General features: G+C 37.0%; 1 protein-coding gene across 1 annotated transcript in view; it reads left to right on the top strand.

Moving 5' to 3' along the window:
- Nucleotides 1-15,390, top strand: part of POF1B (POF1B, actin binding protein) — a 47,544-nt gene that overhangs the window by 13,764 nt on the left and 18,390 nt on the right. Inside the window, exon 2 of the mRNA XM_026848818.1 lies at nucleotides 6,329-6,358. Coding sequence (XP_026704619.1) covers nucleotides 6,329-6,358 — 30 coding nt within the window. The remainder of the gene's footprint in view (nucleotides 1-6,328; nucleotides 6,359-15,390) is intronic.

Raw genomic sequence — 15,390 nt, forward strand, 5'->3', positions numbered from 1 at the left:
TGTGGGATAAAAAGTATTCATAAGTATTACAATGACTTAAAAAATATTCTTGATAACTTGTTGGCTTGAATAAAAGCATATGATGAAAAGGGTGCATAAACAAAATTATTGGCATGTATTTACAATTTTTATCAAGAAAATAGTTGTTTAGACGTTTGAGGTTAGAAAAATATACTGGGTGTGAAACAGTATTAAAGTCTACATGTGAAGTACACCAGTGTAATTCTTCTAATAATTAAACTTTCATATACTCTGCTGTTCTATTTAACTAAAATGTTATTTCTATAAAGACTTTTCTCCCTGTAGGTAATATGTACTAAAGACAACCCTAATTATTTATCTTGACACATTACTTAGGAAAACCTATAATAACCTGTTATTTGCTAGGATTATAATCGAATTTTTCTATTTATATTTGCATACATAGGCTCAACTGCTTGAATACAATGACTCACTCCATTGGTAGGTGAGTACATTCTTTCTTCCTACATTTTTTTGGTGGGTTTTGACAAGTATTTTCAAGTCCCAATACCCAACATTAACTAAGTGGCCTAATCTTCAGATGTAGTTGCTTGAAATCCATGTTGCATTAGGGAGTATTCCGTAGTTTTAAATGTCGTGTTACTGGCTTGGAGTATTATATAGTTGCAGTTTTTTCTACTGAAGCTCAAAAATGTAACCTGTGTTGATTTAATTTCTTTGCCATTAGCTACTGAAGACAGGAAATATATCAGATTGAATAGTTAATCCAGGGACTGGTTTATGTTTTTGATAATGCAGCTTGTTCTGCAGTGGCTATGGACAGGTTACAGCATGCCTATAATTATATATCATATAAACACATTACAGCAGTAGTTTCTATAGGCACAGTTCCAGGAACAATCTGGGTTTGTTCTAAATAACAAATATAACACCATTGCAAAGTGTGGGAAACAGTGCATAACATCCAGTCAAAATGCTGATGCTGGTAGGACTGTCACTTGGCTGTTACGCACATAAGAACACAAGAAAAAAATTAATTAATTGGAGATTGTTAGGAAGGGGTTGGAAGTAATTGTTTTGCCAAATTAGTAGTCTTGAAGATAAGACCAAGTACACTAGAAAATTTCTACTGTCACTATTTGGCAAGAATATATGAAAGGGAGATTAATTGGCTGTTCTTGAAAATAACTGAAAAAAGCCTTTATTTTGAGAACACCTCCTTCCTACCAATCACTATTCCTTGCCTAATTGCCAGCTGCTGAACTAGCTGATGTTTCAAGTGTGTCAAAGGGAGCAATGGACATGTATGCACAATATGAAGAAGCGGTTTTGGTCGATTACATGGACCAAGCTGGGAGATACTTGCAGCTCTTTCTACATTCCTGTTTTTTTTTTTTATTCTGAGAGTGAATTGTGTCTACAGCAGGGTGGCTCCTGGAATTCAGACATTAGATTATGTTATATCTCTTCACTCAAAAATAAAAAATATATGTTTCTTTTAATGATTCTTCTCTATTACTGTTTTTATCCTTAGGAAATCTGGTTGGAACATAACGGATACCTTTCTTTTCCAAGAACTCTTCATAATAGTCTAAGAAGGATTTCCTAACCAATAACAAGGTTAGCACTGGTGGTTTTTGTGCTTGTTGGAAGTGGCTCACTAAAAAACAAACATACAAAACCTCACAACAAAAGAAATGCACTTCAAATAATTAGCTATTATATGTGGTGTAAGGAATTGAAAATGCACAGGGAAAGGAATGTAATGTCCTGTCAGCTTCGTCGTAACAGGCACAGCACTTGTCTCTGTGGACAGTGTTTTAGTGTAGCTCGAGTGGACTGGGCTGATCCTTTTCTCTGATCCCTCCAGCTCAGGAAGAGCTCAAAAGGTTCCAGCATGGTGTCAGTGCTTGGTTGCTTGGAAAGCCACTTAAGGGCAGACACAAAACTGCAGTAGGAACTGCTGAGGTCCATCAAGTCTTCCTTTTCCACCCCAAGTACTTCAAAACATGCACTTTTTTTTTTTTGTTGTTTCTATAATATGAATTATGGCAAAACTGATCAAATGTATTAATCTACATTCCTGTCATCTTTTTGTTGTTTTAATAATTACCTCGAAAGGTCTGGGGGATAGGGTTTAATTTAGTGAAGGCCAGTGGATTTTATAATTACTGTACTACAGAAGAGAGGAATGTATATATCTAATCCAGTTTCTTACGTGGCAAAGGAAAATGGTGTAAAAATCACAGAATGAAAGTCAAGATTCATATTCTGGGTGTGCAAACACAATATTTTGTTTTGTGGTGAATCATTTAACATCCCTTTACTGAGTCTGCCTCCTATAATATGGTACAAAATTAAAAAATTTCCTGAATGTGTATTGACTAAAATAAAAATAAATAAATTTCACATCTTTATAAGGGTAGCCAGACACAATACAATGGCAGAGTATAGTTGTTTCATTCAATGAGTAGGAACTGTGAGATTCCTTGCAAAGTTTCTCTTTAAAGAAAGAAATTTATCAGGATATGTTCCAAGAAAATATTTTGGACAGTACTTACAGTCTAGAACAGCTTGTCTATAGTAACTTAGCAACTTTTAGAGAAATATTGGGCATGTGATCTTGGCTTGCTCTCATAATAACTTCGGTGATGATGCTTATCATTGTTATTACTATTATTATATTTATATAGCTGATTAAATGTCATAACACTTGGAAATTAATGTTCTATTTAATTACAATAGAAGGACAGCTGTTAGGTGTAGCGATGACTGTTCTTTATTTCATCGTCTTTGAAGTTTAACTCCTAACTCCACCCTACAAAGCACCTTCTTCCTGATTTATATCCATAATTCTCTCTGTAAAATGCTTGCACAAGACTGATGTGTATTGCCATCCATTCAAAACAATACCAAGGTTAGAAATCAAAACTGTTTGAATCTGAGTCACAATAAAATTGCCTAGTCACTTATCTTTCCCGGTGCGTTGGGCTAAGATAATTCTGAAATACTTGCATTTCTGCTCTAGTCTACATGTAGCATGGTCTGTTCTATTGTTTTAATGTTATCAGACCATAAACATGTGAATTATGAAACTAATTGCATACGTTTTTTTAAAAAATTAGCCAGATCACTTATGTGCGATATCTTATTATTTTGTAATTTTTCTATATTTTCTATATAAAGACATTTAAGGTAATTTCTGTCAGCTGACTGACTTACTCTTTGCATTGCATTTTGCTCAGTCATTGCCCCAGTGAGTAGTAACAAAGCTACTTCAAATTCAAGAGTTGTTTTCAAATTCTGTTCCTATTTTAAGAATCCCAGAATCAGGTAACTTCTGTAAATTATAATACAAAATTGATCTGTGAGAGAAGGTGCAGAACAGAAAACAAAATCCATAATTTGTAAAGTATAGGAAAAAAGTTGAAGATTCTCAACATTATATTTTACTGTTTGCCTTCAAATGCTACATAAAGAGTAAAAACTATCATCATTACAGTGATGCTGTAAGTTTGAGTTACTGTTGCAAGATTCTGTTAGCACACACAACTTTTGGAGGTAATGAACATTCTGCAACAAATTTGGAATTCTTATGAAAGAATTTAGAAAAGGAATTAGGACACCTGGCCTTCATTTTGCATACAAATCTTAAATCTGAAATGAAATGTCATCCTCTTTCCCATTTTGAAGACAGCAAGTTGGAATAAAGCACTCTGCTTTAGTACTGCGATGGGGCTCTTGCTGTTTTTTTATAACAAAGAGAAGATAGTTCCTGGTTTAACAGTCCCTTGCAGGTCGCTCCCAGAGAAGGGAAGGGTCACTCCCAGCAGGAAGGCAACATCACATGGAACCTGGTAACCTATCCCTGTGCAATCAGCTCTCAAACATCCTGTCTGACCAAAGGGCGGTTTGTAACTTACTGAGGAAACCCGAACAGCTTCCAGACTAAGTGCAAAGATTTTTCGGATTCTTTTTGAGTAGTTTTGCAACCCCTGACTAATTCTAAATGAGGGTGTTTGGTTTGCCCAAAGAGCAATAGCCTACCAAGATAGTTGATGTCTCCTTTTGGTACTCTTTCAGGTATTTCTAGAGTCTCTGCTTTGTTTCGATTTTTTTTTTTTTAAAGTGGATATTTCTTTGAGACTATTAACTTTGTTGTCTTACATTCTTTAACCTGTGGAAGGGAAAGGAAATTGCGTTTTTCTGTCTGTTCACCACAAACAGTTCTAGAAATAATGGTCTTAAGTGGCAGCAAGAGAAATTGAAGATAAACTTGAGGAAAGTACTCTGGTGACAACGGTTAAGCACTGAAATAGATTGTCTACAGAGATTATGCTGTTCCTAGAAAGGGACTGACAAACTTTTAAGAAGCATTTAGGTATAGCTGACCCTGCCTTGGCACAAGTGAATGTATGAAATGACCTCTCAAGGTTCCTTCCACCTTCCATTGACGATGAATCGATAAAAGAAATTAAGTGTGTCTCATTCCTTTTCAGCCTCAGCAGAGGCTGACTTAGATTTCTTTCCTTGTCAAGGTAGAAGTTATGACCTGATATGCTTTTATTCTGTTGGTTTACTGGTTTATTACCTATTCTGTTTGTGTGGCTTAGAGAAGCAGGTTTTGCAATTGTATGTGACAAAGATAATCATGGTGCTTTGTAGTTCTCTTTCACTTTTCTTCTGATAAAGGATCTTTACAATATGAATGAAATTATAACAGTCATTCTTACAGACTTGAACTGTCATATCCATAAAAATACACCAACATATGTAAGTCCACACAGAAATGTAACAGGAACAGAGATGAGTTTTGCATCCTCAAAATCCTGTCCCTCAAAACTCTGATTAGTTGGAAAAAAACCCCGACTGTTGACTCTAGGAATCTATACTGCATTCTTCCCTTAAAGTCTATGTCATAGACAAATCCAGAGTTTGTCATTAGACCTCTGAAAGTCTTATCTGTGAAGCCGGGACACTTTTTCCAGTGGAAAGATGTTTAATTCACTGGGATGGGGAAATGGTAGTTAAGCCCTTTTAACAGAGAGAGCTCTCTCACGTCCGAAATCCTAGAATGAAATTCTTTGCACATGTTTGTGCATTCGGTGAAATCAGAGGTCTTTGTACTGTGTTTACTGAACAGCTTTTATGAGATATAAATACCAGCACATTCTGGTAAGTTTCTAACAAACAGAATGGTCTACTCAATCCCAATATGGTCCTGTGTTAGAGCAGATTGGATAGTACACTTCAATGATGGGAAATGCATTTAAATTTTATCCAATGGCGTGTATGGTTTATAAATTTAGATACATTGTGGGTGTATAGAAGCTGATTGTATAGCATTATTCATTACGTGCCTTATATCAAGTTTTGGCTCCTATTCTGTTCAATGATTGCACATTAGCATTCTTCTTGATCTTTGGTGCATGAAGCTTCCTGCAGAACTGGTTTGAACTAGTCACTCCTGCTTAAAGAATATTCCTTCTTCTGTTCCTGTCATTAGAAAAACTTATTATTGATAGGCGATGATTTTCCAGTACTCTTCCCAGTTCATAAAATTACAAACTGGATGCCCACAGACCAGCCATGTTGCTGAAACAGCACTGGGGGGTGGATAGATAGGGACTGATGGACCATTTACAAAAGGCTCCTGATGATTACCTTCTCCTTTGGCCACAGGTAGAAGGTTCTTCTGTGTCTTTCTGATGAATCAGTTAAGTTATCAGCTGACTTGCAATTAAAATAATACAGTAATTATTAAGTCAAGAGTTCTGGATGTGATAGTCTAAATTGCACTGACCACAGAATTAGTAGCTTGTGAATTAGTAGCTTGTGGGGGAGAACACAGTTATTCTCTGTCTTCACTCTCACTGTCTGCAAAGCACATGCCTCTTCCTACTACACTGCATTTATTTTAGCCATGTGCTCTTTGGTGTAAAATGCTTTCATTCTACTTTGTGGATAATCTTCCTTAGAGACAGAGAAGTTGGGCTGCTAGGAGTAGGGGAACACCTTTTCTGATACAGTTAAGATGGGTATTAGTAGTAGTATTATTATTATGGTTATGGGGTGAGAATTTTACCAGTAGCTTTAACGACTGATAAGAATAGCTGATAAATGAATGAAGCCAAGTATGGCATAGACCAGGCACACAGACAGAGACCTAGTGTCTGAAACTTGCCACCTCTTATTTATCCTTCTGGTTTTACTTTACAAAAAACCCCCAACAATATCCGTATCTTAAAATAATAAATCTTGCTTTTCAGATGGTATAAATTAGCATGGAAGACCAATATCCCTTGCACAGGAAGTAAACATTTCTCAAGTTGATTATCTTCAATAGCCTCTCACGTCAGGATGGCTCTCATTACAGGTATTACAAAATATCTCACATTGCCTTTAAGATTTTATGAAAACAGGGTAATCTTAAAACAGTATTTTTTAAGTTTTTAAGCCTCTTTTAATTTGGTTTAAACCCTGAACCTGTTTATGACTGAAGATTCTAGCTTGTTCACTGGTCTAACAGCAGCTGGGGAAGGGACCTATTGGGCAAATATTCCAAGATACTTGTAGGTCACTGACTAAATGGACTAAATACAACACAAACGTTGCTGCTGACTTCAGCTGCCTTAAGGTTAGAGCCATGCACGCGCCTCTGGATACTTCTTCCAGCGGTGTTCAGAATGCCAGTATTGAAAGGAGTAGCTTAACACTTGGTTCATAAATTGCCAGCGTAACAGATACATCGAGATAGAAAAGTTTTGTCTTTCTGAAGAATGCACTTCAGGCAGAATGGAACTGCTGTTTCACACAGTGCACCCCAGGAGCTGTTAACTTCTGAGAAGTTTGTAGGAAGGGTTTATGTTACACCATTGTTACAGGACAAAAGAAACTGAGTGTTAAAGCAGATTCTTGAGAACTAATGCAGCAATATAACGTATCACGCATAGGCTTGTTTTAATGTGTGTGTGTAGGTATGCTTGCTTTTTAGTATGCATATACCTGACAAGTTATGCAAGTAAAGACTTTTCTTGACAAATATAGTAATGCACAAATAAAATAGTTGTAAAAGAACAGTTAATGTGTGAACCAGATAGAAAGCAGAGCAGGAGAGCTGAAGTATTAACTTTGTGTGAATGAGTTAACATAGAAAACAGCATCTGATAAGATTTAAATGCATCTCTGTAAAATGGAAAAATGTTTGAGGAAAAAGTAAATGATACAAACGTAAAAGCACCAGCTAATGTAGATTGAAATAACACCATGAATTTTTGGTATTGCACGCATGTAAAGTACTACACCTATGTAAATCATCAGTATTCCCACAACAGGGAACCTTTTCAGAGTGCTGCTTGCTTAGAAAAAACAATATCCAGAGATGGTAGGAAACTACTCATTTGTTAAACTGCTTTAACTGAGGAAACAGGAAGGTAGTTAGTGAAAGCCAAGAATCTTCAATCTCTCACTGCTCAGTGGACTTTGTTCTTACTCTGTAGCCTTGTATAGAAGATATGTGTGCATAAAGACCTACCTTGGAGGAAGGTGCAAAGTGTAACATTATTCATAATAAAGGAGTAAGCCTCCACATCATGGTAGGGTGTTTTAAAGCATCATTTACAACCCAACTGAATGTGGTTGTCTAGAAGAAGGTTTATGCAGGGGGTTGCACTTACAGAATTACAATTTTCATTATTTTGCATTACTTCTTTGAATATCTGATCCAGAAGGAAATTTACAGAAGTTGAGAAAATAGTAACTTTTTGGAGAGGTTAAAACTAGAAAATGCTTCCTGAATCAGTTACAACACTTACCAGGTAAATGGTGAGTTGCGTGTTACCCTACCATGTACCTACATGATTCCTGAAATGTCGTTAAAATCAAAGAAGTTTGACAGTCTGGTATATGATGTTTCAGACTCTGAAGCTAGTACTTGTCTTGGAGAATTAGAAGTAAAATCAACTCTGCTAGCTGATAGCCCAGCATGACCGAGCCCCTGCTTTTTTTGTCAGGAATGCTCTGTTCCCTTGTGTGATGCACGCTGCTGATGCACCACTGATCATTAATCATCCCGCTTTCAACTTTCATTTTCACTGACTCATGCTGTACATAAATAAGGGCGAGATACTGAAGTGAAAGAGTTGCAAGACAAATCTCTGTGCTTCCTAAAGTCCATTTCTAACACTAGGTATATTTTACTGGCTCGGTGCAGTTACTGGTTTTACTAGCAGCATGGTAATAGAGTTAGATTTAGCTTGGCACAATTAATTCTTGCATTCTAGTTTTGGTAGAAGAACAAAACAGACTGGCCAGCTGCTGTGTTTCCAGTAGGCACGAGTAAAGCAAGTCTGAGCGTAGACAGTTAGTGGAACTGGGTCAAAATAAAAATGCCTTCCTCGAGAAAGCCCAGCAGCTGTGGTTTTAAAATGCAGTCTTTCAAATCGTCAAAATATACATTTAACTGAAACGTTTTGATTTTGATTTTTTTCCAACTTTAAATGTAAATTAAAAGTAGTTATAAAACTAAGTGTAACAGCACGCTCAGTCCCTATCAGCAAAAGAATCTCACTTTTTGATGAATAAGTTAATACTCGTCAGGTGTCTTGTTGGCTTAAAAAAACCCAACAAACCAACACGTTGCCTTTCAGGGTATTCCAATACACACCACAAATCATACAACACAATCAGAAAACCAAATATTAATCGCTTTACATAAGGCTCCTATCTGAGTTCTTTCTCATGCTAGATAAACAGTCTTCACTGCAAAAAGGTTTTAAAAGATAACAAAAACTTTTATGCTTAAATGGGTTATAAAAGCATAAAGCCTTACGCTAAATTAAAGCTCTCATAAACAAAATATCAAGTCCTATTTAAAAGAACTGTTTCATGTTGTTTACACTGCCAAGTTGCTGATCCTGCATAAAGTTGTTCTCTTAATAATGAGTTAGAGTAACGCCCATCATCCAAAAATGTGTTACCTTGTAGATCTACATTTTAATCAGCTGATGAAACAGATGTGGGAGGATTGTCATGAGCTCTGTTTCTGAAATCAGAGAAAACCAACTATAGATTTATGGCCAAAAAAAGCGCTTTCAAGTTTGTTTCTTGCTTTCTACCTGATCAGGAAGAGACAAATGAGAAATGTAAGCCCTCTCTAAAAAGAAAGTCCTAATTTAAAGTTGAATTGTCAAAATGAATAATTTTTGAAAATTAAATTCTGCACAATATTGTACTTAAAACCAAAACCTTATTAAATGCATTTATAACCTGGAAACTTTTCCATGTCACATAAAGACAAAACAGCATAAACTCTGTCCTCACAGAACTAGTTGAAATTTCAGGTATAAATTACAGGAATAGAGCAAAATTCCTCACTCCAAGGGAGAGGAATTTTTCCATAATTCCTCACTCCAAGGGAGAGGAATTATGGAAAAAACTTCTAAATATTATGACAAAGATATAGGCTTATAACTGTTCAAATATATTTAGCCAAATGATATGGTATAAAAGAGGTTATATAGGTCACAGCATGGAGACAACATATCTCAGTTTGCCTGTTTGGATACTAGAACAGTGTGGCCACAGTAGCATGAAGCAGGTTAACTTGTCCCTATTCCAGTTTTTGTCACCAGACTACCTGAGCTGTTCAGATATTTTCTTCTAATCTCTGTGTAGCAATGACATACACTGACCAAAGAACTGCCTATTGATTACACTCGTTACTTCTCTCATCCTTCATACTTGGGCATAGAAATTTTATAGCAGTTTAATAATGTGGAGATGCATCTGAAATTAAGCGTATCTTAAACCATTCAAGTTATTGGGTGGAAAAATAGTCCATCAAATCTACAGTAGATTTTATTTGCAGGTTTTAAGAACTTATTCCCTTGCTTTTAGTATTTTTATATAGTTTTAAAATTTTTTTAGACAAATTCTAAACACTTTTCTTTTACTTGCTTAATGATTTCAGATTTTCTTTAAAGACAGACCAGTTGTTTCTGTGACATATTTTTAGTCATGTACAAGTAAAAGCAAAGATAAATACCCAAATCCCTGTCTTGTTGTCCCTAAAAATCCAAGGTGCCAACATTTATTTTAATGTATGTCACCATCGCAGCTCCTTTATCTCCTTTAATAAAGAGGATTGTTCCTTAGGCAGTCTGTCCAGGAGAGGGAAATGCAAATTGTTGCTTTGGAATTGAACTCATTTCCTGCTCTTTGGTCATAATGAATGTAATATCTTTCCTTGGCGTGAAACTTAAAAGTATCTAGCTCCACAGATCAGCTGTTCCTTACCATGCTCCACATGACTGCAGGCCCTTTTGCTTTATCAGTTTTCTTGGAGCACCACTGAACTCACTAAACTAGAGAGGAAAGTTTAGCATCATCTCTTGCTATTTATTTTGTACTAAGCCCTATCGTTGGATAAAATTCTCTATTTACCATACAATGTTATATCCTTAAGTTATTTTTTGCAGTCAATATTTGGTAAATGATGACTAGTAATGTTTCATTAAAATGAGACATTCACTCTTTAGCATGCTGAATAATGTCTTTAATGGATAGGATAAAAGTTGCCCAACGTGTTTGTTTGGTTTTTTTTCCTCTTTGATCACCAATCTCATGAATAGTATTAATTATCTGAAACAAAGTAAATTGACTGTTAAATAACCTCAACAATTCAAATGGTTAGAACAAAAGAGTGACTTTTGCTTAAGGGTAAGTACAGTACTGTAGTATTTCACTTCATAGAATGAAGTACAGTCTTTTGAGTTGTTGAAGATACTGACAGCCATCACAAAAACACTGTCCTTACAGAAGTAATTTTATGCTGCTTTGCCACTCCGTGTACTGCTGTTATACTATAATACAAAGATTATTTTTCCCCTCTGCTGGTATAGCAAAAGTAGGAGTGTATTTGCATGTTCCTTGACAATTTTAGATTATAAATCTTCCTAGCTTATTAATCATTAGATGTAATTTGTAAGTCTAGATTTTTTTTGTATATTCTGAGGATTTGTGTTTCTTTTTGAAGTGTATAAACTTAATCTGATATCACAATTTATTATAAGGAACATATTAATGGAATAAGAGAGTTTTTTCTTTCAAACTTGGAACAGTCACTTTGTGCTCTGATCATTAGTTAGTCTTTAAAATATACCCCAAACTCTATTTAACCCTTTCTTTTTAAGTTTTGAAGTTTGCTGAAATAGAACTAAAATTCTGAAGTTGCATGAGTATTTCAGATTCAATCTTTCTAGCTATGCACTGCAAGATACCTTGTTAAAATACATTTCTAAATAAAATAATAGAGCAGATAAATAGTCATTGTGGATGAAAGTACAGTAATGCTTATATGAAACATGAAATTCTGGGCTCTGAGCAGCCTATTACTGCTGTAGTGCAAGACGCTTGGTCATGAGAAATAACTCCAAGAAAACATCTATTTGGTGGCAGTAAAAAAAAATCAAATCAAACATTAAGCTATTAGGAAAACCATAGAGAACAAAAATGTAAACATCACTGCACCGTTGTATAAATCCATGATTTTTTCACATCTGGAACACTGTGTAGTGATCTATTAGAACTGAAAAAGGGTCATGGAAAGGGCATTAATCACCCACAGTATGGAATAACATCTCTATGAAGAAGATTGAACAGGGCTGGGTTTTTTTCTAGCCTGGAAAAGAGAGGATTTAATGGAGAAATGATAAGGCAGTACAGAAGAACTAGGGGGCGTTGAAGTAGGAGCCAGAATCAAAAGGAGATTCTTCATGCACCCGTAGCAGATCTGCTGAAGTTCCAGAGGACTTTGTTGGTGCAAGAAGTTTATATGAATTCAAGGGGTGGATCTGAGCAAGTCCATATATGTGAGATTGGAGGGTACTGGTGAGAAAATAACATGTTGTCCTTACAAAATAGCCGGAGTTGAAAATAGTTGTTGAGAGGGAAAGAACTGAGAGAGAAGTGTTTCACTGGCTTGTCCTCTTCAGAGACTTGTTGGAATACATTGATGATTCTTTAGCATCTGCTGCTGCTTGAGATCTAGATGGCATCTTGATCTGAACTGGTAAAGTTGTTCCTATGTTTTTAATTATAAATAGGCAGCTAGTGCTGTCCTAAAACAATATCAAGGTATTTCCTAAGAGGTGCCTTTTTTTTTTTTCCTCATGAGAAATGGAGTATGTTGTGATTGCAGAGGCATGAACCAGAAAGGCAAAGGATCAGGCAGTACAAAGAACAACCTGTCATCCTTTCTCTCAGTATTCTCTAACCTGAAATTGCTGTGGAACTGTGGCAGATGGGGCTCCAGGTGCCACAGAGCCAACACTCACTCTACACTAGCTAGGTTTTCCCCAGTCAGACTTTTGCTCAACACTCATCTGTTGTTTCCCCTTCCCTGCTCATCTCCTGGTGACTCCTCTCTAATCCCCTCTACCCGCTGTGTTTGCATGATTACAGACACACAAATATATCACAAGATTGGACATCATGATGTTCTGGAGGTTTCTGTATGAAGAGCATCTGTGGTTGTTTCATGAAAGAAAGAGGAATTAGAGGACAAAAGATATTCTAAAACAGGTAAACAGTTTTATTACACCATGTACAGCTTTGCAGTCAAATTTTCTGTTTTCCCAGGTGTCAGGCTGCCACCTGTGTTTGCAAAAGAGTAGATTTAACTTCACTGCTTGGAAGCATTTATATTCCTTCCCCTCTCCCTGACCAGTCTCTTCTCCATCCGTATATCTTCATATTATAAGCAAAGTCTAATTTCTTTATTCAGTCTAATACATTCTGCCTCTGTACTTCCAGTAAAGTATTAGTCTGTATTCTGCCTGATGACAAATGTTACATACATATCCAGACAGAATTAAGAGGAAAAAACGCAATTGAGAACCAAAAGCTGTGTGGGGGGGAAGTATTAAAATCTATGTAATCTGCTTTTACAAGCAGTTTCATAAAAAGCAAGATCATGAAGCTTGGCCTGTATAAAATAGGCTGTGGCCATCACCAAGGCATTTTTGCTATAAATACACAAATTCTCAACTTCTGATTTGACAGAGCTCATCTTTTTAAAAGAGAATGATCTACTTGTGGTTTAAACAGCAAGGTCTAGACACTTGCTGTCTTGTCTGAAAATACCTTGCTCCGTCTTTATAGGTAATTAATGGTAAGCTTTTGTTGGTTAAACAAGAGCAGAGCTCTGTAGCCAGGCTATCCCAGGCATTTGGAATGTGGAGAGGCAGTGTCTTGCTTAGATTCCTCTCTCTGCCAGGTGTTGCCCCACTATCAGCCCAGTCTCACCCAGGTAGCCCAGGGTTAAGAGGTTAACAGGAACAAAGTGGTTGCACTGAGCTATCTGGATCAGTGTCTGCAGACAGGCACCTTCCATCAAACCTCAAGTGCATTATGGCTCTTCCTTCAAAGGGAGGATCAGAAAACCAAAGCCTCTGCTTACCAGCTGGGTCTGACTTCCCCTTCCATCTCTAAAGTCTTCCTTTCAGCTGAAAGCAGATTTTTATCTCTGCCTTATCAAGTTGCTTATGGGGTGCAGCTGCTTGCCAGTTTGCTGGCTTCTTAACCCTCTCTTCCTCAGCCCCTTCAGACAGCTTCCCAACTTAGTATGACAAATAATGTAACTAACTAATTTAAGTGTAGACGTCAGAATAAGTGTTTCTTGTAGTGCTCTTCCCAAGTGAGTATTTTTCTCTGCTATTTTATATCAAAACACAGTTTATTCCTCCTAGCCACAGCTGTCGCAACAGGAACTCATACCAAACAGGTAACACCCCATAAGATAGAGAATGCAGTATCATTGGGTTTAGATGTATATAAAACTTTGGTCACATTAAAATTCAAATGCTTTGTTTGAGGCTCTTTTCATTAACCAGTACAGATCACCCTGCATATATTACTTTTATTATTTATGACTCCAATAATTCTCGCCACATCTACAAAGTTTTCCGGAAGTTATTTTGTATTTCCATTACAATAGGATGACTTAGGGCTTGCTTTCTGCTGACCCTGGTAAGAAATTTCCAAGACACTCTTTATTAAACAGGGCAGTATACTGCACGCGGGTAAGATTCCTGAGCTGGCTAACCGACAGTCTTCTCCACATTTTACATTACAGCACTTTTTTTTTCCCCTGAGGAGTATTGCTGTAGTTTCTGTAGTTTCCTACTGAAGCATAAACCAGTTTCCTTTGCTCTGTGTAAAACAGAGACAGGGCTGTTGTAACCATATTTCATTGCCTTTCAAGAGATGGTCTTTTTGCAATTTATTTTTGAGAATCCATCACCAGCTTTTCCAAGCTGGTGAACTAAGAATGAGGTTTTAGGAGAATATAGGTTTTCTTTGCATATAGTTCTTTTGGAACCAGTGGGATAGAACTTACCTCAAATGCTTTTTATATACACTCATATGTAAACTAGATGTCTACTTGGGTTTAATGCCTGAAAAGTGAAGCTTTCTATATTTGATGAGTATCCCTCCAGATGTCACAGTACCTTAAAATCCTGAAATGTTGTAGGACCTCATCCTAAAATTCAAGGCTTCCCAAGTGCCCGTTGAGCAGATTTTGTAAGCACTTTTTAATTTCTGAGACAGAGCTTTCAGTGAATGGCCAACATAACACCACGTAAAATAACGCAGCCGGTATTGCTCCATTACATCAAAGGTGTTTTGCCATAACATGGTACTGTAGAAACTGTTTTTTGTTCTGTATGACTGTACTGTGTGACCTGAAAGCATAGTGAGCATGTAGGGGAAACAAAATGACAAAATTAAGAATCTAAGGTTTATTATTAAGGATAATATTTATTATACAAGATTCTACAATTATGTTATTGCTACATGACCTTGCAGAACAAAGTTAAGTTCTCAGTTAGGGCTTGCCTGATGCAGCCAAAGGGACCCGAACCAAAATATGCTGGATTGAGAAACTAGCTGGAGTTCACATTCTTCTCTTGGGAGTGAAATTTTGGGTAAGTAGCCAACTCAATCCTTTCTAGATCAGGATGGTGGTGGTGTCCCTCCGTAATGCTCAAGCTGGTTGCGGAAGGCTGTGGTGCAGATGCAGCACTGCCAGCACTTAGAAAATATACCCATTTCCCAGACAACTGCTGCTACCGCCAGCAGTTGGGGGAAGAAGGTGATGGATGGCTCCTGCAGGTGCAAAACGCTCTGCAGGAGAGTTCATAACCCCCTGCGAAAAGTATTCGCGTCCTCTAATTGAGTAGCAGACACCTCTGTGTTTACACTCCCCCTACACACGTTGTAAACAGATTAATCACAAAGGGCTGAACACCATTATCCTGTACTTTTATCATTTTTTTCCCCGCCAGCGCGGTTCCCTCCCGTCGGGCGCGGGGAGCCCGGACCCGCGGGCGGTCTCTGCTGCGGCTG

The sequence above is a fragment of the Athene cunicularia genome, assembly GCF_003259725.1.
Source record: "Athene cunicularia isolate RWA chromosome 4 unlocalized genomic scaffold, athCun1 chr4_part3, whole genome shotgun sequence".
Taxonomy (NCBI): Eukaryota; Metazoa; Chordata; class Aves; order Strigiformes; family Strigidae; genus Athene; species Athene cunicularia.